A 24898-nucleotide genomic window follows, 5' to 3' on the forward strand; every position below is an offset into this window, starting at 1 on the left:
GACTATCAATGGAGTTCATGACGGATCTGTCTTGGCAATGTTAAAGATAATACAACCGGATCCGTTCCTAACAGATGCAGATAGTTGTATTATCAGTAACTGAAGCGTTTTTGCTGAACCCCGCCAGATCCAGTAAAAACTCTAGTGTGAAAGTAGCCTAAGTATAGGACACCATACTGCTTTGTGACTGACTTTTATTTTTCAGTCATTGCTATATATGCTGTTCAATCCTCATCTAGAAATTGTTTGCAGCATACAATTTGGCAACATGCCCTGAAGTCCCATGTACTTCACGCCCTTCATATCTGAGAATAAGAACAGGGAGGGTTTGACCAGCTTGCAGGATGGAGAATCAAATTTCTTAGACTCTACTGGTACACCTCTACTAAGCAGCCAGTGCCCTTGTATTATGCGCTGCCCCTTATGAACTGCATGTTTCCCAGTTGTAACTACGTGCTGTCTCTTTTTAGCAAGATGACTTCATTAAAAGAAGACGTCAGACGTAGCGCAATGATCTGCATTCTTACAGTCCCTGCTACAATGACCAGCCATGATCTGATGAAGTTTGTGGCCCACTTTAATGAAGTCATTGAGCATATGAAAATAATCCGGGACTCTACACCGAATCAGTACATGGTTCTCATAAAGTTCAGCTCCCAGGTACTTATTGGTTTATGAACTCAAAGTTGTTCTATTTGTACATATCACATGCACTTTTTATTTTAAGAGACGGTTCTAGGAAAATATTCCTAACATTAAAGGGCATCTTTCATCAGATTGGTACCTATGAAACTGTCTGACCTGTTACATGTGGGCTTGGCAGCTGAAGGCATCTGTGTTGTTGCCATGTTCATATGTGTCCGCGTTGTGAGAAAAATGAAGCTATAATTTATGCAAATGAGCCTCTAGGTACAACTGAGGCGTTGCTGTTACACCCAGAGACTCCGCGCTCCCTGCAACTACCGTTGCCTGCCTGGCCCTGTCAATAAAAGTACAGAGGGCGGTGCAGTTGCAGAGAGAGCAGAGCCTATACGTGTAACAGCAACGCCCCTGTTGCGCCTAGAGGCTCATTTGCATATATTGAAACTTCACTTTTCTCAGCAATGCGGACACATATGACCATGGGACCAACACAGATGCCTTCAGCTGCCAGGCGCACGTGTAACGGGTCAGCCAATTTCATAGGTACAGATCTGCTGACAGATGCCCTTTAATTTGTTATGCACTGATGACAGTAGATGCAAAACCATGCAGTTTTCATTCACATTGAGTAGATAATGGTTTTATAATCCCATTCATATGGGCATAAACCAGAATGTGTGACTGAATCCTTACTTGCTCTGCATGTTTTAAGTGAAAACGCTTTGATTCAGATTAAAATCCTTATGGCATCCCTGCAGGTGCCATTGGCTAAATGCAAGCACTTTGTGTGGTAGGCTTTGTTCTTTGACTTAAGCAAGCAGGTAGGTTGCCACTGTACAGAACGGTCTTGAGAATGCCATACTTATGTCTATCACCGGGGGGGCTTTTTGGTTCCTTTTACCCTATAACCTTATATAACCTATTGTTATCTTGTCCAAAAGTAACATTCCTTTGGAAATCCTGACTTCCCTAGAAGTCTATATTTGCCTCTCCTAAAACCCACTTAATATTCCAAGTGTAAATGTAACTCTCTCTACTGTTGCTGTATATTGCACTTCTATCCCCTCCCTCCAACGGTTTTCTACCCTCACAGGCAGATTGTGCATGTCTAATTTTAAAGGGGTATTTACATCTTAGGCTAGTTTCACATCTGCGGCTGTCTTCTCCAGCAGGCTGTTCCAGCATAGCACAACCTGCTGGAGTTCTTCGGATCTGGCATTAACGGATACTGCCGATTGCCCCCCAGACCCGATTGATTGCACGCAATGGTTTTTGTCTGGGCGATTCTCAACATTCTATGCCAGAACAGCCTGCTGGAGGTGCGAAACTAGCCATTGGCGTTTACGGCATGTCCACAGAGTATGCCATAAATGTCTGATCAATGCGAGTCCTAAATGCCTGCTAGATGCTTGCTGAGGCAGCCGCCGGCCAACACATACAGGTAGAGAATGAATGAAGTAGTAGCAGCACATATGGCTGTCTCCATTCACTTCTATTACAGAAACAACCAAGCTAGCTTTTAAATGTGAAGATGTGAGTATATTTATAGTGTGTATGTGTTAACTTAAAGAGGACCTGTCACCACAAAATGCAGTGTAATCTGCAGGCAGCATGGTATAGAACAGGAGAAGCTGAGCAGATTGATATGTCGATTTGTGGGAAAGGATTCAGTAAAACTTGTAATGTATACATTTATATCTCTGCTCTTACTGACTGCAGTTGTTCATAGGGAAGATGTTATCAGTGATTGATATCATTCTCTGTGTAAGTGTGTATACAGAAATAGCTGTCAGTCACTGATGGCTGTACACGGGGGAGGTGTTATCAGTTATTGATGGCATTCTCCTTGTAATTGTGTATGTATAGATAGCTGTCAGTCACTGATACCTGTAAAAAATGAGGTGTTATCAGTGATTTATAGCATTCTCTGTGTAAGTGTGTATACATACATAGCTGTCAGTCACTGATGGTTGTACACAGGAATGTGTTATCAGTGATTGCTAGCATTCTCTGTGTAAGGGTCTGCAAAATGGGTCCGCATACGTTCCGCAATTTTGCGGAACGGGTGCAGACCCATTCATTTTCAATGGGGCCGGAATGTGCTTTCCGCATTTGCGGATCCGCACTTTCACATCCGTGCTTCCATTTCCGCAAAAAAAAATGGAACATGTCCTATTCTTGCGGACAAGATTAGGCATTTTCTATTATAGTGCCCGCGATGTGCGGTCCGCAAATTGCAGAGTGCACATTGCCGGTGTCTGTGTCTTGCAGATCCTCAATTTGTGGATCCACAGAACACTTACGGACGTGTGGATGGACCCTTACTGTGTATACAGAGATATATTGATAAAACCTACCCATTAACGATAAAATCAGACATGGCAGAGGTATAAATTACACATTTTAATGAATCTTTTCCTACAAGACTATAGATCAATTCACTCAGCTCTATAACAGGCCACCTGCAGATAGCATTGCATTTTGTGGTGACAGGTCACCTTTAACAGCATGTTAAAGATGTTTCTGAATTAAAAGTTGAATTTATTGGACATGTTACATTGACTCCTATAGAAATCGTTCACTCTTTGCCTGGGGGGCCCCAGTGGCATCTGCATTTATCAAACATTTAAAGTGGTTATTCCACAAATTTAACTCCTCTATCCCTCGGGATGCATTGCAGTTAGCCCTTGTTACCCCTTCCTCTCCTAGATACAAAATATTCCCTCACATATAGCCCCAGAGATACATATGGGATGTAATGCCCCCACAATTTCCTTCTCCGCTGTCTACAAAGAAATATAGCTATATATTTCTATGCATTCAGAAGTATGAATGAATGAGAGTTATAGAAGGAGAGAGGGTAGGACCGCTTCATTTGCTTCTCTGTTAGATCACTATGCCAGCACTGAGGGTAGCAGGGAAGCTAATGAGTATGTTTGTCCACCTCTGGATGCACGAGCGTATACAGACGCATATACAGCAGGGGGCGCTACCAGAGAGGAAAATGTAATATACATAAAAAAAAAAAATCTGACAATATTTGTATTGCATGTATTCAATGCATAGTAATATTTTTCATAGGATACCCCCTCTAAGGCAAATCCTGTTGACAATGGGTGTGAATGCCCATTTAATATACGTTTCTCTTTGTGCACAGGTCTCTTACCACATGTTCTTTAAACTATTGTGACACATTTTACATCTACATCAGTTTGTACTGGCATTTACACAGAATCTGCATACGTCATGAACACGTTCCATGTGACAGAACCCGGGACAAAACTGACTGATCTAGTGTAGCATTGTGAATGAGCGGCACTGTCCGGTGACAGCATGAGAAGAGTCACTTGTCACACATACATCGCCACCATTAGTAGGCCGTGGATGCTGGCTGTTCACATCAGTGCAGTACATAGATGAGTTTTTCTACATTTCTTATTTCTATTCAGGCAGACGCAGACAGCTTTTACATGTTGAACAACGGACGTCAGTTCAACTCTATTGAAGATGATGTATGTCAGCTGGTCTATGTGGAAAGAGCAGAGGTGTTTAAATCAGATGATGTGAGTATATTACATTCATAGTGTCTATGCGTTGGAGAGATTTTCTTGGCTTGGGTTGTCCAGCCTTTTCTAAGTGATGGCCTGTCCTCAGAATAGGCCATCACTAGCTGATCAACACCCTCACCGATCAGCTGTTCGAGTGTAGCTCCTTCTCTGGAAGTCTACACTCCAATTACTCAGCATCGTCAACTGTGTACTGGATAGAGCTCATCTATGTAGTGCTGCTTCCATTCACTTCACTGGTGGCATTGCTTCAGTGACCAGGGTTGAATTCACTGGTGGCATTGCTGCAGTGACCAGGGTTGAATTCACTGGTGGCATTGCTGCAGTGACCAGGGTTGAATTCACTGGTTGCATTGCTGCAGTGACCAAGGTTGATTTCAGTGGTGGCATTGCTGCAGTGACCAGTGTTGAATTCACTGGTGGCATTGCTGCAGTGATCAGGGTTGAATTCACTGGTGGCATTGTTGCAGTGACCAGGGTTGACTTTACTGGTGGCATTGCTGCAGTGACCAGGGTTGACTTTACTGGTGGCATTGCTGCAGTGACCAGTGACTTCCGTCAGCGGGGGTACAGGGTGTCAGACCCCTGCTGATCAGTTAGTTATGACCTATCCAGAGGATATGTGATCATTTAGATAAGGCTGGACTACCCCTTTAAATATAGAATTTATGGAACATATGAAATTATAACTTTGTACCCCTTCTTATGTAAATTAATAGACCGTAGGTAAGGGAATTGTATCCTATAGCCTTAGTGAGAGAAGCCTCTGAAAGTTTAAAAATGCAAGGTAATTTACAGAAGCTCTGTAAATTCTGAATTCTGGAAAGTGTCTGTGTGTAATGATAGGAGGATTATAGTGTGTTATATCATTTTTTGCAATATCCTTTCCAGGGGGCCAGTTTGCCAGTGATGGATCTCACAGAGCTCCCCAAATGCACCGTGTGCCTGGAGAGGATGGATGAATCGGTAAATGGGATTCTAACTACTCTCTGTAATCACAGCTTCCACAGCCAGTGCCTACAACGCTGGGAGGACACCACGTAGGTGGTTTTGTAATTTTTCTTGGTTGATATACTTTAAAAACTATTCTAACTATTCATCTCTCTCCAAATATATATACAATTAATAATTGTAATTTTTTTCCCGTTGATGTGGTTGATAAAACCTTATTTTATGCCTGGAGAAAAAAATTCTAACATTCACGTTTCACAACGAATAACCTAAATTAAGGTTATTACATTTGTGTAATAGGGTTTTTGTTTTTATAATGTATGCACAGTAAAAAAAACAAAAATTTACTTTTTATTTTAATTCAATTAATAATTATTCTACATTTAATTCTCATAATGTGTTAGTATACTCCTATATGCTAATACATTATACTATGTCCGATGACATAGCATAGGCTGCATGCTTACTAAAGAGACAGTCCTGAGTCCATTGTAGGACTAGCAAAGGGTCGCCCAGGCTCCGAGTGATTTAAACAAAAGGGAATAGTCTTCTTTAATCATGTGGCAGTCATTGACCTGTAGAGCAGGAGGTTGCTCAAAGACAGGCATCCTCAAACTGCGGCCCTCCAGCTGTTGCAAAACTACAACTTCCAGCATGCCCGAACAGCCTACAGGTATCAGCTTACAGCTGAGCATTGTGGGAGTTGTAGTTTTACAACAGCTGGAGGGCCGCAGTTTGAGGATGCCTGCTCTAAGACCTGGAGCTATGCCAAACCACTCATTCTTAGAGCAGACCTGCTTAGGTTGCGGTTAACGCCCTCTACTGCCAATAAATGTCGCTCCCTACCGAGGACCCGAAGCTCCTGCCGTCCAAAATATAGCAACCAGTCATTAAGGGGTTAATACAACTTGATGTCAGTTTCCTTTTTACATTTCTGTAGAGGACCTAACTTGATGCTAGTTGGCTTCATCGTCCTCCTTCGCATAAACAGTGTTTTGGACTGGTGTGTGTAAACCTATGGGTCCTCTATGTTACAGATGTCCAGTGTGTAGATACTGCCAAACTCCAGAACCGGTGGAAGAAAACAAATGCTTTGAGTGTGGCGTCCAGGAAGTAAGTCTGTGTTGTGAGTCTCAGTGCTGGAAACATATGGACTCCTTTTCTTCTGCTTGTCTTGTATGGAACAAACTGAACAAGTTGTTCCTCTGCCAGAAGTATTGTTTGCATAATGGAGCAGAAGTGCTAACTCAATCCATAATCCCTTGTGTTTTTCTCCTTGTGTAAGTATCTGCTTATCCTGCAGGACTACAGTTAACCACTTTCCTGCCAGTACTTTATTTTCCAATAGGTTTCTTAACATTTTCCCAATACCTTATTATATCGCTCTTCTTCGTTCAGGTTAAAGCAGTTGTCCAGGATCAGAATACTGATGGCCCATCGTCTGAATAGGCGATCAATATTAGATCAGTGGCGGTCCAACTCTTTGCACCTCCAACGATCGTTTGTTTAAAGGGTCCTTTGGCTGTTTATCTACTTATTAGCGGGAGTGCAGGGGAATGGCCATCAATATTCTGATCCTGGACAGCCCCTTTAGTAGTATATATCTAACAGTTTTAGTTTTCGTTCTAAAACCTTTACTTCACTGTTGCACATAGGATAATTGTGTAATAACTTATTGAAATCCTTTCATTCTTGCAGAACCTTTGGATCTGTTTAATTTGTGGCCACATTGGCTGTGGTAGATATGTTAGCAGACACGCATATAAACATTTTGAGGAGACACAACATACTTATGCAATGCAGCTGACCAACCATAGAGTCTGGGATTATGCTGGAGGTAAGAGCGCTAATGTGTCTTCATTTAGAGTGATTTCCGAGTAGGAAGGGTGGACTTGGCCTTGTGGTTTTGGGTGGAGTGAAAAAACAATACATCTAGCAGAAACTAGATTTGAAATGGCCATCTGGACCTAATGTTGTTAACAATATCAATGTTGTGTGTAGATCTTACCCCTGAAATAAGTCGGTCACCCTAACGTTGTTTGTAAAGCAAGTTTTCTTTCAGTTGATGTAACCTCTAGTTATATTTTGTATTTCTTATTTGGTCATTTAATTTTTTTATGTACAAAATTTCAGATAATTACGTCCATCGATTGGTTGCAAGCAAAACAGATGGGAAAATAGTTCAATATGAATGTGAAGGAGACACATGCCAGGAAGAAAAGATAGATTCTCTACAGTTAGAGGTGGGTAACGTAATGTTGCCCACAAATGTGGGCAATACTATTAATGGAGTTTTGTGGGAGTTCGATATTGATGAGCTATCCTCAGGTAGGGTCCGACACCTAGCCACTCCTGGCAATCAGTTGTTAGCAGAGGCATCCTCACAGCTTACTAAGCACAGCGCCTTACATTGTATAATGGCTGTGCTTGATATTGCAGCCTAGGCCCATTCATTTGAATAGAACTGAGCTGCGCCTAGGCCCTGTGATCAATGAACGTGACCTCATTGGGCGAGGAAGAGCCTGCTGCACTCATCAGAGTGGTGCACCCTCTTCAAGCGGATGATTGGGATTGGAAACCCACAGATCAGATATTGATGATCCATCCTGAAGTTAGGTCATCAATATAGGAGTCCCAGAAAACCCCTTTAATAGACTACACACATACAAACTGAAAAAATTATAATTTTAAAAATAAATGCATAAACAAGTGAAAAACACAATGGAATAATATAGGATGTGAAAGAGTCATAAGTTACTAAATTTATAAACGTAAAGTATATTAAAAAAAAAGTGGAACAAATGGGCAACAATCGAAAATAACAGCAAACAATATTGTAAAAGAACCCACTAGTAGGAAACAGGCAGGCCCTTTTGTACCTTCAGTTCTGAATCATGGTACATGGACAAATCCAGGCTAGAAACAACCAAACCAACCCCACTAACAAGCTAGCTGCACTCTGAAAACAATACTGGTGCTGGGACTTAAGACTACAGTACAAGATAATGTGTAAGCACAGGAGCTCAGTTTGTAAATGGGTTGTCAGTGGGCGACAATGAAATTATTACTCACAGTACTCAAGAGGTGGGGAGATACAGGATAAGCTCAAGACACGTGCCCTCCACAGGTCTCGGCTAGGCAAACCTGTCTGGTGGAGATAACCTCGGCTGTCTGATGGATTAACGCTGCAGACTATGGGTATTTTATTGACTCAACGTGTTTCGGGTTTATAACAGGACTCCCCTTCTTCAGGATTAATAACAAAGACTAAGATCAGTAACTAATACTTACATTTATAGAGGGGTCCCGGATGCCAAAGATGGAATAAGGTTAGAAACACTCTTTAGCATCTGGAACCCCTGGTACTGATCTTAGTCTATCTTTGTTATTACTCCTACTGTTTTTGCTATACTTACCTCCCATCGTGCTGAAAATTCTGCTCTCTGTAGTCCGATCACGTGATGTCCTCCTCTGCAATTTCCCAAAGTCTGGTCTTCTCTCTTCTGGGCCGAAGGAACTTCATCACTGACATCAATGTCTACTGCTGCTCGGAAGACTGGGAGCTGTCTCTCCCTTCCAACAGATGCTCAGGACAGTCTTAGTACTCCACATGCATGTATGCTCTATGCGGCAGAATAAGTGTCAGGGTAGACTGGGCAGCAGTATACGAATATACAGTATATGTCTGACCGGTCCGACTCTGGGGATCATGGGGCTCGTGCCCATCGCGGCTGCCCCACAAAACCGGACAGAATTCCTCACCCAAAAGGGGTTCTGTGTCTCCCATGTCCTCGGCCTCTCCTCCTCCAGCTAGAGAGTCTCACTCCGACATGTCACTCCGAGGGTCAGTCGCACAAACTGTCCTCCATGGTGGACAATTTAATTACAGCAGATATTGAGACGTTGCAGGTTGAAGATCCCGTTCCGTCATCTGCCAGCTCGGGTTTTTCCTTTTAGAAGGTCCCGTCACTCGCAGAAGTGTTTCCCCAACCATCAGGAGTTTGATTCCTCTCTCTCCAGATATACGTTTTATGTTGCCAAAACGCTTTTACATCCTTTATCCTTTTCCGGAGGATTTGATTAAGAAATGGTGGACCCGCCACTTTCCCGCTTGGCTAAACATACTACCTTGCCAATGGTGGATGGTGCTTCTTTTTCTGATATCAAAGCTGGAAGCGTTTGCAAAATCTGCCTTTGAAGAAGTGGGCACAGCGCTGCAGCCGGTGTTTGCCTTTTCATGGGTGAGCAAGGCTATGGGTGAGTTGGGCAAATAACTTACGTCAGGGTCGGGAGTCCCCTCGAAGGAACTTGCAGATGTGGCCCTGCAGCTCTCGCATGCCAGTGCATATATTTGTGAAGCATCTTTGGACGCGGCCAGGTTTAGGACTTGCTCGTCAGCCCTGTTGGTGGCTGTTTGCCGTACTCTATGGCTCGCATGCTGGGCGGCAGATAATGCTTCAAAGCGGACCCTGACAGCCCTCCCATTTACCAGCAGCAGACTTTTCGTTAAGCGCCTGGATGAGATAATTTCGGACACTACAGGTGGTCTAATAAGGCAAAAAAGCGGAAGCCTTTTTTTTTGTCCCTTTCAGAGGTTTTTCCGGTCCAATAAGTCCCATATGCGTCAATCATAAGAGGTTTCTCCGGCTCACAATGGATCCTTTTCACTACCAATTTGTAGCCCTCCTGTTCGGCCTGGCCACGGCTCCCATGGTCTTTACGAAGGTTCTGGGATCCCTTACTTAGTCGACATACTGGTGAAGGGTCCATCGTTCCAAGGGATGGCAGACAGCCTGAGCATAGTTCTGGGCACCCTGGAGCACTTTGGATGGATCGTAAACAGACAGAAGTCTTGTCTTTATCTATCACAGCGATTGACTTATCTGGGCATGGTACTGGAGACTTGTCATGCCAAGGTGTTCTTGCCTCCGGAAAAACTATCCGCTCTTCATCTTCAGATTCACTTATTCTTGCGGCCAGCTCTGGTTCCCATTTGTCGCTGCATGCGGGCTCTAGGGCTCATGGTTTCTGCCTTCAAAGAAGTTCCCTTTGCTCAGTTCCATACCAGAGCACTTCAGCGAGCCATTCTGTCCAGCTGGGATCACTCCCCAGACTCCTTGGATCGGCCGATGCGTCTCCTTGCCCCTCTCCGATGGTGGATGGCCTCTCCGATGGTGACATCGGGGCGTTCGTTTCTCCCTCTCTGTTGGAGGGTGTTAACAACAGATGCAAGTCTCAGGGGTTGGGGGGGAGTGTTGGAAAATCTCTCGGTCTAGGGGGTATGGTCACGTGAGGAGCGCTTTCTTCCAATCAATGTTCTGGAGTTGAGGGCGATTCGGCTCTTTCTGCAACATTGGGCCGACTATCTCAGGGGTTGTCCAGTGCGGGTGCAGTCTGACAACTCCACTGCGGTAGCGTACATCAATCATCAGGGCGGCACCCGGAGCTCGGCAGTCATGGAGGAGACGGTGCTGATTTTCAGCTGGGCGGAGAAACAGGTTCTGGCACTATCTGCAGTTCACATTCCAGGCGAAGGCAACTGGATCGTGGACTTTCTCAGCCGGAAGCGCCTCGATCGAGTGGGCTCTTCACCCGCAGGTCTTTTGGGACTTCTGTGAGAGGTGAGGTCAGCTGGCTGTGGCTCTCATGGCCTCACGCTTCAACAACAAGGTCGAGGACTTCGTCGCACGGTCCAGGAACCCCAGGGCCCTGGCATGCAATGCACTGGTGATCCCGTGGAGTCGGTTCACGTTTCCTTGCATTTTTACGCCTCTTCCGCTCATTCTGCGGCTTCTCATGAAGATCAGGTCTGAGGGACTGCCCGTCATTCTCGTGGCCCCAGATTGGCCGCGCAGGGTGTGGCACGCGTCCCTAGTCACACTTCTCGCCAACTAACTTTGGCGTCTATCTCTTCGGGAGGACTGGCTGTCGCAGGGGCTGATCTTCCACCCAAATTTAGGGTCGCTACATTTAACGGCATGGCTGTTGAAGCCATCATACTGAAGGCTCTGGGTTTTTCGGATGCAGTGAACCAGACTATGATTCTACCACAGGTGCGAGCGGAGACAGCTGTCTCCCGTTAGTTTTTCTTTGCCCCGACTTTTGGCTTTCCTGCAGTCGAGCATGGACTTTGGGCTGGCTCTCTGCTCTCTCAAAGGGCAAGTCTCTGCTTTCTCCATTCTTTTTCAGCGAAATTTAGCTTTGCTTTCGGAGGTTTGGACTTTTCTGCAGGGGTTTGCGCATGCTGCACCCCCCTTCCGTCCTCCATTGAATCCTTGGGATCTTAATCTAGTGCTCAACGCTCTCCAATCTTCTCAGTTTGAGCCTTTGCAGCAGGTGTCACTGCGCTTCCTGTCTTATAAGGTGGCTTTTTTTGTTGCAATTACTTCTATCCGTAGAGTGTTGGAACTCGCTGCTCTGTCATGTCGGTCGCCTTTCCTGGTCCTTTATCAGGATAAGGTGGTCCTTCGCCTTGTGCAGTCTATCTTGCCAAAGGTGGTGTCGACATTCCATCTAAATGAGGAGATTATCCTTCTTTAGTTTTGTCCGGACCCATCTCATCCTCGAACAGTCGCTCCATACTTTGGATCTGGTGCATGCAGTGCGTATCTATCTGTCCCAGACGGCATCTTTCAGGCAGATGGATTCCCTCTTCGTGATTCCAGAGTGGCCGAGATGAGGGCTGGCAGCGTCAAAGACTTCCATTTCCAGATGGATTTGTTTGGCTATTGTGGAAGCGTACCGTGTTAAGGACTGGCCCCGCCCTTCCGGGTGACTGCTCATTTTGCTCAGACAGTGGGAGCCTCTTGGGCGATGCATCACAGGGCTTCGGCCCTTCAGGTGTGCAAGGCGGCAACCTGGTAGTTTTTGCATACTTTTTCTAAGTTTTACAGGGTGCAAATCTTTTCATCTTCTGACACTTCTTTGGGGCGTAGAGTTTTGCAAACAGCAGTTCTCTGATTGGCAGGGGAGTTGTAGTTAAGCCCACCCCCAGGGAATGCTCTGGAATGTCCCATGGTCAATGCCTGTGTCCCCCAATAAGACGGATGAGAAAACTAGATTTTTGTACTTACCGTAAAATCTGCTTCTCTTCCATTCATTGGGGGACACAGCTCCCACCCAGTTTTTTGTTTATGGGCCTTTTCGGGCCTGTGTGGTTCTGGGTTTGCACATAATGTGATTTTTTTTTTTTTTTGTCTGGCTTCTCCTATGGCTTTTGCACTAAACTGATTAGCTTGGTCCCTGCAGGAAGGGATATAGCTAAAGAGGGAGGAGCTTACACTTTGTGTGCTTAGTGTCCGCCTCCTTGCGGCAACAGCTTTACGCATGGTCAATGCCTGTGTCCCCCAATGAACGGAAGAGAAACAGATTTTACGGTAAGTACAAAAATCTAGTTATTCGAGCTGTGTTATTCTGCATACACCTGGCTGTTGCATCAGGAAAAAGCAACCCTTGAGTCACGCTCCCTCCTTCAAATCAGGACTAGGCTTCAGGAGAATACATGTTGTTTGTTGCCCTTTATCAAAGAAATCTAGAGATGATATGTTAATATTTCAATAAATACAGACATCAGAGCCTGGAAACTGTTATCTATTACCTTGCAGGTAAATGTTAACCTAAAACCTCTCCTCTTAAAGACATTATATGGTAATGATATAAATAATCCACACCCCTGTCTGTGAGCATAGCAGACATGGAAGCGGCACATTTATTAAAGGGGAATTTCACGGTCATTGATTATAAGCTATCACTTGAATTGACTATACTTTTATGTTGGACTTGGTAACAGATCTCATGGACTAAATAAATGGCAGCATTGTTTTTTTTTTTATTCTGGTGAAATTATCCATTAATAGATGAAGAGAAATCAATGATAGTTTAGTGTGAGAGATGGATTTATATCTATACCTATATCAGGGGTGTAGCTAAAAGCTCATGGGCCCTGGTGCAAGAGTTCAGCTTGGGCCCCCATCCCTCAGTGCTTGTTGGCAAGGGGCAGGGGAGCACATATCCTTCCTGCTGCCTGAGGCAAACATGGAAAGGGCACCCCCTCATGCCAAATTCTTTACCTAGCCCCTTCCCTCCAGCCAGAGGTGTAAATTGACCAGTATGCACTTTCTGTAATGCCAGTGTCTTATGTGGCACAAGGGTCTTTGGGCCCCCTCAGGCTCCTGGGCCCGGTAGCGACTGCTACCTCTGCACCCCCTATAGCTACGCCCCTGACCTATATACAGTAATGCGAACATTCTGTAGTACACATTTTTGTCCACTAGATGGCCGCAAACCATATGTATGAGAAGGTCAATAAGGGAGGGGGAAGAGGGGATTACATTAAAGTTTTCAAATATACCTATGAACTCAGTTGAAGATGCTGAAACCACTCCTATCAGGTCTCTTACGCAATAGAAAACGCATCCGTCCCCCATTGACTTTCAGTGGTGTTCAAGACTGATCCTTCATGGCTATAGAAGACATAATGCAACCGGATCCGTTCATGACGGATGCCTGCTGATGTATTATTGTAACGGAAGCGTTTTTGCAGATCCATGACGGATCCATAAAAAACGCCAATGTGAAAGTAGCCTAATTTGTATTTTATTAATATGTAATGTTCTCAAGTTTTTAATAAAAGATCTTTTTTAAATCTGCCTTCGGTTTTATCCGACTGAAGTTAATCTAAAAATCCTAAAATTGAATACACAAAACTACATTACTAAGTGATTCAGTATTCTAGGGCTTGGCATGCATAATTTAATCCAAGGTAACATCTGGCTGTTGTGGTAAACCACCAATGCTACCATCTGCATACTGTAGTCAAATCTGCATGTTCTAAAGTAGATGTATCTCTGTAGGCTTATTATGTGTGAGTAGTGGAGGAGTAGAAAAGCCAGGCCTTTTCTCCTGACTTGATATTAAAATGTATGGTATTTTTTTAGTTGTATTTTCCTAATATAGAGCAATTAGTTGAGTGACCTTTCACACTCCATATTCTGTATCATTCTGCACTTTGAGATTTGTTTTATGTCAATATTTAAATATGGGAGTGCTATGGGAGGTAACATAGTATTTTTTATAACTTTAGACTTGGTACGGTCCCCTGGCCTTGACATTGCTGGAATTGTTCCTAATTTAACCCTTTACACAATAACCTAGAATTTTTTTTTAGTTGTAAGCAGATCTGTGGAAGCTTAATCAGATCTTAAAGGAAAGCAAAATGCAGTAAGCAATACTGTTGTATTTGAAAACGCACTTCAGTGATTTATCCTTGCCTGTACAATGCAGTAGAGCCTAAAGAATAATGAAGAGGATCATGTTTTAGTTTATGTGCTATTTGTGGGTTATCCACCATCTTCATTCCTTCTTTTCCTCCGATATGATTCCCTTAAAGCAGCCTGCATTTTCCATTACACCTCTGGCTTGAATAGCGACACTACACCAGTAATTCATCTTCATTAATCATAGAATTTTATTTTTTCAGTGACATAGAAAATGTGCAGAGGGACTAGAGTCTCATCACACTGCATTTGTGTGCTTTCTAAGGGTTGCAAGTGATAGTTTAGTGACATTGAACTTCTGTCCCATAACGTACACTAGAGTCTGTATGGAGGAGTTGCTATCTGTAGTGTGAAGCTACATCTCATAGGATACACTGGAGATTCTGCGAACAGCATTCACAGATAGCAGAGAAAGGCAGTATGAGTCAGAGGTGGTGTATAACTGCTTGGTGGGGATGGGGAGGTGTTTGAGAGCTGCCAGGAGGAATTTGATAGATGCTGATGTAATCACAGGAAGTTGGCTATGCAGGGGGAGACTCTCCTCCTTTATACACAGGAGAGCAAGCTCTGGGCTAGTGGTCAGATGAGCACCTGGTCATAATGAAACGGCTCAAAATGTATGCTCGCATGATCTACCTTCCTTCAGTATAAAAGACTGATACCTGCATGTGCACCGCTGGTGAATATCTTGTCCTCTAGCTCCCTCTACTGGTCTCTTTATTCAAGACTCTTTTAGCTTGGATTTCTGGATTTGGTACGATCACTTAAGTTTTTGGCTTTTGCCGTTTTGGTATTGTACTGATCTCCTAGTTGTGACTTTTTGGCATGTTTGGTTTTCTCGTTTGCCTCTGGGGTATCTTGTACTGCATTGTCCGACTGGCATGTGACCCTTTTTCTGTATGACGTTTCTTTTAGTGTTTGTCTGTTTGACCTTGTTTGTGTGTCGCTCCTTCACGTATTTTTGTCCAGTTGGTGGGTCATCGCCTAGAGTGACCATGCAAGTAGGTAGGGATAGTGGGTCCGGCAGTTTACTGCTGCACTATCCCTGTTTGTATGTGATGGTAGTCGTTATCTTGACAGCTAGAAGGAGCCACCAGCGAGAAAAATTGAACCGATTCAAGAGGCTTGTGGAAATCCATTTGAATTTGTATGTTATCTGCTTACAGTACTCCTACCTTCTAACCAGCCAGCTGGAGTCTCAGCGCATCTACTGGGAAAACAAGATTGTACGTTTGGAGAAAGATACTGCAGATGAGGTAAGTAGCATACATAGAGAACTACATGGATTATCAATTTTGCTCTCGGTCAAACCAGTGTCCAGTTAATTCATTTTTACGTACATTCATCCTTTCCTCTCTGACGTTAGTCATTTGGTTAGAATAGAAAACAGGCCAGAAAAATGTTTAAAAAAAAAAAAAAAAGCATTACTCACCTCTACTGATTCCTTGTTGCTTTAGTCCCCACTGCTCTCCACCTTCTGTCCCAGCTTGATACACCAGAAATGTCAGAAGAGGCCTGCTCAGCGCACAGCTGATCCCCAGCCGGCATACTCCTTCTACACAGCCCAGCAGCATGATGTGTGACAGTTAGAGATGAGCGAATTTTATATTTTGAAATTCGTTTGGTGGTATAAAGTGAATTGCGTTATGGATTCAGTTACCACGGACCATAACGTAATTCTATGTCATAATAGAAGTCTATGTGCTGCAAATTGGATCCGTCCCATTTCAGTTATGCAGGGGAGTCCTCCCCTGCATAACAGAAACGAGACTGATCCGTTTTGCAGCCCATAAACTTCTATTATGACGGAATGAATAACTGAATGCCTCTAAAGCCATTCCATTATGCATTCCATCATAGAATTGCGTTCTGGTCCATGGTAATGGAATCCATAACGCAATTCACCTTATACCACCAAACGAAGTGCGAACAAATTTCATAAGAGGAAATTCGCTCATCTCTAGTGACAGTACATCGTGCTGCTTGGGAGCGTCGGCTGCTTAGGTGAATGGTCAAGTGGGGAGCAGACGGCTCTCTCTCTGCTTCACTATTACACTCAGCTGTCTCTGCGTCCTATGGACACAGAGACAGCTGAGGGAGATGCATATCTCAGTCGAGCGGCATCCGACAGAGCGTTAATACACAGTGAGGACAAGTCGAGGAGGCAGTGAAGGGACATTAATAGAGGTGTAGAAGGTGCAGCTCGAGGGAGGAAGGGAGCATGTGAGCCATCGACGTGATGTCAGCAAGGCAACAAACCAGGTCACATGACTGGTTTGTAAAGTGAGCAAGCAGAGCAGAATAGGTAATACAACAATATTAGAGATATGTTAGGCTCCATTCAGACTTCCGTATAAATGGTCCGGATCCGTTCCGCAATTATGCAGAATGGGTGCGGACCCATTATTCGAGCTGGAAAAGATGCGGACAGCACACAGTGTGCACTGTCCTGTTCTTGTCCGCAATAGTGGACAAGACTAGGCATTTTCTATTTAGTGCCAGCCATGTGCAAATGTCCGGTGTCAGTGTTTTGCGGATCCGCAAAACAGTTAGGGACGTGTGAATGGACCCTTCGTATGGCTAGGGCATGTTTAATGGAAAATAAAAGTTTAATCCCGGAAAACCTCTTTAAAGACACAGCCCCATTTTTCAAATCTGACATGTCACTGTAAGTGGTAATAACTTTGGAACGCTCCTACATTTCCTAGATATACTGAATGTTTTTTTGTGACATATTGTTTTTTGTGACATATTGTAAAAATTATCAGTTTTCAAGATTTAAAAATGTATGCTTTTAAGACAGTCATACCACCCAAAAAAGGGTTGTTTTTGTTTTTAACATTTTCCACGTGTCTTTTATGTTTTCATAATTTTTGTAAAGTACTTTTATTTTTTGGGGGGATGTTAGAGGGTTTATAAGTCTAGCAGCAATTTTACTAATTTAATCTATCTTGTACCATGTCAGTAAAGCTCTAACATTTAAGAACAGGTGTATGGGGCACAAACATAGGGTAATCTGGGGCAGATAAAAATATAAATTAGGGGACCAGACAACCCCTTTAATTCACCTGCTGGTAGTGTTATTAGGGCATACGATGATTATTCTATAACGTGCACAGAATGTTTTGTTTGCTTAGATTAACAACATGAAAGCCAAGTTTAAGGAGACGATAGATAAGTGTGACAGCCTGGAACATAGGCTGAATGACCTTCTTAAGGAGAAGCAAGCTGTGGAAAGGAGGTTTGTGACTTCAAACATATGTGCCTTTTGTATGCAGGGTTGGCATACTGTTTTACACTTTACAAGTAGAAGTAGTACATTGCATTAGCAGTCTTGTACTAATCCTGAGTCACATTTGCATGCAACTCTGCTGGCTTCAGAGCTGAATTCTCCCATCATTCCAGCTGGGTGAAGCTTGCTGTACAGTTATCTGATGAAGAACATTAACTATCCAACTGCATAATGGCAGCTTCGGAGGTGTCTGTCGACAAGCTTGTTGACTGTTTCTACTAACAGCAGAAATGAGAATGAACCTCTGGCTATAATACAGGCTGTAACTCAGGAGTAGCACAAGAAAGGGGTTTATTACATAGAAAGTGTTAGTGTCCAGTTTATATGTAAAAACTGGGAGTCATTTATCAAACTGGTGTAAAGTAGAACTGGCTTAGTTGCCCATAGCAACCAATCAGATTCCACCTTTCATTTTGGACAGCGCCTTTGGAAAATGAAAGGTGAAATCTGATTGGTTGCTATGGGCAACTAAGCCAGTTCTACTTTACACCAGTTTGATAAATGACCCCCTTTATTCATACTGCACACATTTAAAGGGAAGCGATAATAAGTACACAACACCTGTTGATATGCACCTCCATTCTTCTGGTGTGTCGCAAACTGGCCATGGAATTTATTGAGAAGACTCGCAGGCATAATGGAGAGGACTTCTGAAGAAGTCTATGCATCCCACGGCCAGTTTGTAGGCACATAGCGGGGAATGGGGATGAGTAGCGGCAGACAAATTACTGATCTGGAGTCAGCAGCAGGTGTTCTATACCTGTATTATTTTACTTACAGGGGTTGTGTCAATTCAGCAAATGGCATTTATCATGTAGATATAGTTAACACAAGGCACTTACTAATGTATTGTGATTGTCCATATTGCCTCCTTTACTGGCTGGATTCATTTTTCCATAATATCAAACACTGCTCATTTCCATGGTTATGACCACCCTGCAATCCATCAATGGTGGTCATGCTTCCACACTGTAGGAATAAGCACCGGCCTCTCTGGTGGCTGGGACGCATAAGCATGCATGCGCAGCAGCTCCCATCCCAGCTACCTCATATCTGCGCTGCAGCAGTGGTCATAACCATAGAAACGAGCAGTGTATAATGTGATGGAAAAATTAATCCAGCCAGCAAAGGAGGCGATATGGGCAATAACAATACATTAGTAAGTGCCTTGTATTAACTTTACATGATAAATGCTATAGGGAGACAAACCCTTTTTAAGGAGTTGTCTCACTTCAGTAAGTTGCATTTATCATGTAGATAAAGTAAATACAAGACACTTAATAATGTATTGTTATTGTTCATATTGCTTCCTTTGCTGGCTGGATTCATTTTTCCATCTCATGATACTTTGTTTCCATGGTTACGACCACCCTGCAATCCATGAGTGGTGGCCGTTCTTGCATACTATAGGGAAAAGCACCAGCCTATGTCAGCTCCCACGGTCCTAGCCATCACAGAGGCCAGCACTTTTTCCTATAGTGTGCAAGCATGGCCACCACTGATGGATTTGCAGGGTGGTCGTAACCATGGAAACAAGCAGTGTATAATGAGATGGAAAAATGAATCGAGCCAGCAAAGGAAGCAACATGGACACAATACATTAGTAAGTGCCTGGTATTAACTTTCTCTATTTGATAAATGCCACACACTGAAGTGAGGCTACCCTTTTAATAGGGCTTGCTGGAAGTGAGAGATTCCTTTTAATAGCACATACACAATGAACTCCTCAACTACACAAACAGACCAGCAACAATTGAATGCTAAAAACATCAATAAAAACACTACACAAATGCACAACTGTGTTTCCATTTTGCTACCTGCAATGTGAATTCAGAGTGGCCACCACAACACTCAAAATGTCTGTTGCAATTGTTGCACTTAAAGGGAACCTGACATCTTTTATGTGTTTGAAACTGCCCACAGTACCTATTTCATCTCGTTATGGTGACTCAGAAGTGACCCTTGATTACTTTGAGTAACTTGTTAATCTGCAGAAAATGCACTTTTATTCTTGTTCTCGCTGTATATAAATTAACTTGTTGAAGTTAAGGAGGCCGGGACAAACCTTCTGGAAGTCAAGCTTTCCCCACCTGCACCCCTCCCCATGCAACATCATCCCCTGTTCTCCCGAGATCCCGCACAGGCTCCATTCACTTCCGACGCATACCCAGTAAATAGTGCTGTACATCAGCTGTAGAGATAACAGCCCTTTTGCGCATGTGCTGTGAAGTGTTGAAGCCAGGGGCTGTGCAGCACTATTCATTGGGCATGTGCTGGAAGTGAATGTGATTGGCTCCTGCGTAGGATCTAGTGAGAACAGAAAGAAAACCATAAATCCTGCAGTTTTCACACTGGCCACTAGGCCTCATAATAGGCGCTACTTCTTGGTCTGTACAGATCACTTTATTGCAGTTATCTGCTTATCATTATGGGCAGGTTAAGAATTACAAATGGCATCTGTGTGTAGATAACACAGGATCCTCCATTTACATTAGGTTATTGTCAAAGCTTATCTACTCAGGTCACAGAGCAAGACTAGAAAACTCTGCCATAGAAGTCAATCGGGTCAGCTCCAGAACATTGTGTATATGGCCCATGTGGCTGCCATGAAGCAATTTTCTTAATGCTTTCTAAATGCTTTTAAGACCAGCTCAGGCAAGATGGCCGCCCCCATAATCATGTCCAGGAAACAGAATAAATAAATCTGTGATCAGAAAATAAAACCAGATTCGAAAAAAAAGGAGATGTGTTACTATCTGATTTTAACTGGCAGAAAAGAAAAATTGGTGACCCATTTCCTTTAAGGCTTTATAGAAAACCACTATACCAATAAAATTGGGTAGAAGTATTACAGAGTAACTGTTAACCCTATCATGACCCAGGGTGTTTTGGGCCTTCATGACCAGAGCAATTTTTTTCTGTTAAGGTGAAAAAGTAGACCCCAAGAATTGGTGGTTGGGTGTACTCCAAATGTCAGCTTGTGAAGCAAAACAGATGTTAAGCCAGAAATTGCTGGTTGGGTGTAATTTTGGGCGTAACATCTATTCTGCCTGACAGGAACGTATTACTGCCTAGACACCTGAGGTTCATGCCACTCAGAAGGTCAAAAGTTATGTGTGTGGGTTCAGAGAGACATGCAATTTCCTCCCTTCCTTTCTTCCTGCCTCCTTTTCTTTCTTGTGCTTTATTTTTTTACTGTATTTATTAATTATATTTTTTTTTACTATGAGGCATAGGTAATACCTACCAGCCATCTAAATGCAGAAGCAGCACTTCCACATTCAGGAACACAATGTATGTCAGCCCTTGTTATTGAGTGCTGATTATTTCAGTTCCCTGTCACTGTATAGTATGGGGCTGTCACCCTAAGATCCTGCCGAATCTCCCACTAGCACTGTATGCAGAAGCTAATTTCCATCAAACTGACCATGGAAATTAATGAGCTGCAGGCACAGGGACCAGTTCATCAGCTTGTTAATTTACGTGGTATGGTCAGGAAGAGGCTAAAGGGGTTGTCCAGTTTCAGGAGGAGACTGGGCAGACCCTTGGGATTCACCTGCAATAAAGAACTGGTAAATACTTACCTGACAGATCATATGCCACCGCTTCAGTTCCCCAGGCTAAGCTCTATTTACCTGACTGCAGCAGTGACTTGACCTCTGAGGCCAGTGATTGGTTGCAGCAGTCATGTTTTGTCAATATGACCCCACTGCTGCAGCCAGGTAAATGGAGCCTGCCCAAGTGTACCAGAGTGGCAGCATGGCATCTGTCTGGTTCTTTATTGCAGGAGGATCCCAAGGGTTGTCCGGTTTCCTCCGGAAACTGTTTAACCCCTTTAAAGTGGTTGTGCTAAGTTTTTGTCCTCTCCTATCCACAGGATAAGGAATAACTAGCTCATCACTGGGGGGTCCAACCTCTGAAACCCCCACCAATGACGAAAACGGGGGTCCCCTTCTCATGGAGCTGAAGGTTGTGCATAAACACTGCCTCCCCATTCATTCTCAGAGATAGCTGTACGTGATTGTCAGCTAGTTACCCCCATCCTGTGGATAACAAAAAGTTACCACAACCCCTTTAAACAGAGTGTTTAAAGGGGTTGTGTTGGTTAGCTGTGTAATACTCAGCACCCCAAGGGTACCAGCACATAGATGCAGGTCAACGTGCAGAAGATCTACAGAAAATTCAGTGTGGATTTCTGTAACGCATCCGCACCAAAATACACTATTTCTAAGGCTACTTTCACACTTGCGTTCGTCGGTCCGCTCGTGAGCTCCGTTTGAAGGAGCTCACGAGCGGACCCGAACGCCTCCGTCCAGCCCTGATGCAGTCTGAATGGAGCGGATCCGCTCAGACTGCATCAGTCTGGCGGCGTTCAGCCTCCGCTCCGCACGGCCAGGCGGGCAGCTGAACGCTGCTTGCAGCGTTCAGCTGTCCGCCTGGCCGTGCGGAGGCGAGCGGATCCGTTCAGACTTACAATGTAAGTCAATGGGAACGGATCGGCTTGAAGATGACACCATATGGCTCAATCTTCAAGCGGATCCGTCCCCCATTGACTTTACATTGAAAGTCTGAACGGATCCACTCAGGCTACTTTCAGACTTAGAAATTTTTCTAAGTTATTAATGCAGACGGATCCGTACTGAACGGAGCCTCCGTCTGCATTAATATGATCGGATCCGTTCAGAACGGATCCGATCAAGCGCAAGTGTGAAAGTAGCCTAACAGTGGTTTTAGTGTGGATTTGGCGACATTTTGCCCTAGATCTCACCTTTCATTGGAAAAGGGTAAAATCCACAGCTAAAACCACAAACCTAATTGATGTGCTGGGGATTCGGAAATCCACACTGCAGGTCAATTTTCGCCAAGTATACATGAGATTTGTATAATCTCATACATTTAGCTGGTACTGCACTAGTCACATATTCCACAATGTGTGCAGGTGGCCTAAAGAGGACATGTCAGACCGGACAATAGACGTTCTGGGTGTTGTGGTACCTATTTTGAATTCATATTACATGTATTATAGTGCAGTGAACACATAGTTGTGTATTTATGATGTTGATTAGTGTTAAGCGAACTGCTGTTTTCAAGTTCGGCGTACAAATTTCAGGTTTGGGTTAACTAAGAATTCAGTTATGGACCAAAGAATTCCATTATGGATTCCGCTACCACGAACCATGAGTTATGGTCCGTGGTAGCAGAATCCATAACGGAATTCTTAGTTAAGCTGAACCTCGTATGCCAAACTTGAAAACAGAAGTTCGCTCATGCCTACTGATGATGCCAGTAGAGTAAGTTCTGGAGTCGTTACATCCCATATAAAATATGTCTGCTGTGTACATTTGCCACATATTTTTCTTAAAGTGTACATTATATTTCTATGGTGTAGGTGCACTCTACTAAATACAAAGGTGTCAAAACTATCGACTGAATTGAAGGAAGAGCAGGAAATGAATAAGTGCCTAAGAGCCAACCAGACTGTGCTTCAATCTAATCTGAAAGAAGAAGAAACTCTGAGGAGGGAGGCCTGTGAGCAGAAGGACCTGCAGATCGTGGAAATGCAGGAGCAACTGCGGGATGTCATGTTCTACCTGGAAGCTCAGCGAAAAATCAACCAAATGCCAGAAGACGCACGGCAGGAAATTCAAGATGGCCAGATCAACATTGCAATGGCGTCCTCTAGTGCTTCTCCAGCATCAGGGAAGTCGCGGAAGGGCCGTGGAAAAAGAGGCAAATAGCACACTTGGAAGCTTCATTCATCTTATGGGCCTTGGTTTGTTCTCCCTTTAGAGTGGGATACATTGAACTGCTGCAGGGAATTGCGGCCAGCATTACTGCTGGGACGTGAGGAATCCAGATTCATTATTCATAGCACACCTTAAGCATAGTTTCTTCTACCAAATGATCAGAGCAGGAAACCTTTAACTTTCTCTGACGAGCCTTCAAAATGTATAGCCTAATGTATCTTGCAGTGAGGAGTCTAAGTGTTAAAGAGCATAAATAGCAATTCCTCAAGAGATTATTCTTGCCATTGCCCGCTTGAGACAAGGGAATATTCCAGCTGTACTGTGCAGGGTTGCATGGGATACTTTAGTTTCCCAGGGCAGAATACAGAGGTCTGGTTACCCATCTTGCTGTAACTCATAAAAGAATACCTGTACATTCATCATTAAATCAGGGAATTGTTCTTTAGGAATTTTTCCAGTTAAGACGGCTGAAATGCTAGAATTTCCTTGGATAGTTATGACTTATTTTAAAGTCGTGTTTCCCAAACTTTGCTTTAGTTTTAGTCTCCATTTTGAGAGATAATAGTCACACAGTAAAAGTGCTGTGGGAGTTTAATGTGGCCTTTATATGTGGATGGCGAGTGCAGAAATGGTGTTTGGACAAGCTGCAAATGTTTAATTTCACTTCAGAAGTGGATGTGACTCATTGTTATGCATTTCCGAATTATATGGCTTTTCACAACCATCATTTTCGGTACCGTTTTGTTAGGCCTGATTTTAACCATGACTCCACGTTAAGAGCATATTTGGAAACTGAAAAAAAAATATCTGCTTTTGGCTGGATTTCAAGAGCCCTGCCCCACCCCACCAGGACTACGTGTACCTGCCCTGTGCCTATACCCATGGTACAGGCTGTATTCCTTGAGACCTTGAGCAGCGGACCATTTCTTGTGGAGATTCACTGGAAACCCTGACAATTGGCACTTGGGAAAAGAACACCTACAGATCACGGGAAAGGGGACTCCGTACTATTCTGACACCTCCCCCCCTCCCCTGAAATTAACAGAGGGGTAGGTCAAGCATGCTCTCTGCTGCCCAGTTCTACTCTGTGGCACTTCTTAATTAAAGTGATTGGCTAATTCCAGAACTATCAGTGGGACATCCCACCAATCCAATAGTTATCCCCTTTCCTGTTGGTAGGAGATAACTCGCTACAACCAGTATATCCTTTAAGGATAACTTTGGAGGTAGGTAGGACACCTGAACTCCAGCAAAAAGGGGACTTTTTCACTTTGCTTTAAAGGAAACCTGTCATAAACTTTATGCTGAACTCACTGAGGGCAGCATAAAATAGTGACAGAAATGCTGATGTCAGCGGTGTGTCAGTCATGAGCTACAAGTAAGTGGTTACTGAGAACCAGCATCATAATCATTGCAGCCCAGGGC

The 24898-nt window shown here is 43.7% G+C and overlaps 2 protein-coding genes across 2 annotated transcripts in view; one reads left to right on the top strand and one right to left on the bottom strand.

The window, feature by feature from the left end:
• Positions 1-6091, bottom strand: part of ACAD10 (acyl-CoA dehydrogenase family member 10) — a 141296-nt gene extending 135205 nt beyond the window's left edge. The window contains exon 1 of the mRNA XM_044275779.1: positions 6006-6091. Within this exon, the coding sequence (XP_044131714.1) occupies positions 6006-6050 (45 nt within the window). The 5' untranslated portion in view covers positions 6051-6091. The remainder of the gene's footprint in view (positions 1-6005) is intronic.
• Positions 1-24714, top strand: part of LOC122924558 (BRCA1 associated protein) — a 57617-nt gene extending 32903 nt beyond the window's left edge. Inside the window, exons 4-12 of the mRNA XM_044275782.1 lie at positions 471-660; positions 4092-4205; positions 5100-5248; positions 6197-6272; positions 6858-6996; positions 7293-7402; positions 15601-15690; positions 17572-17675; positions 23116-24714. Coding sequence (XP_044131717.1) covers positions 471-660; positions 4092-4205; positions 5100-5248; positions 6197-6272; positions 6858-6996; positions 7293-7402; positions 15601-15690; positions 17572-17675; positions 23116-23464 — 1321 coding nt within the window. The 3' untranslated portion in view covers positions 23465-24714. The remainder of the gene's footprint in view (positions 1-470; positions 661-4091; positions 4206-5099; positions 5249-6196; positions 6273-6857; positions 6997-7292; positions 7403-15600; positions 15691-17571; positions 17676-23115) is intronic.
• The last annotated feature ends 184 nt before the right edge of the window (positions 24715-24898 follow it).

The sequence above is a fragment of the Bufo gargarizans genome, chromosome 1 (genome assembly GCF_014858855.1).
Source record: "Bufo gargarizans isolate SCDJY-AF-19 chromosome 1, ASM1485885v1, whole genome shotgun sequence".
In the NCBI taxonomy this organism is placed as follows: domain Eukaryota; kingdom Metazoa; phylum Chordata; class Amphibia; order Anura; family Bufonidae; genus Bufo; species Bufo gargarizans.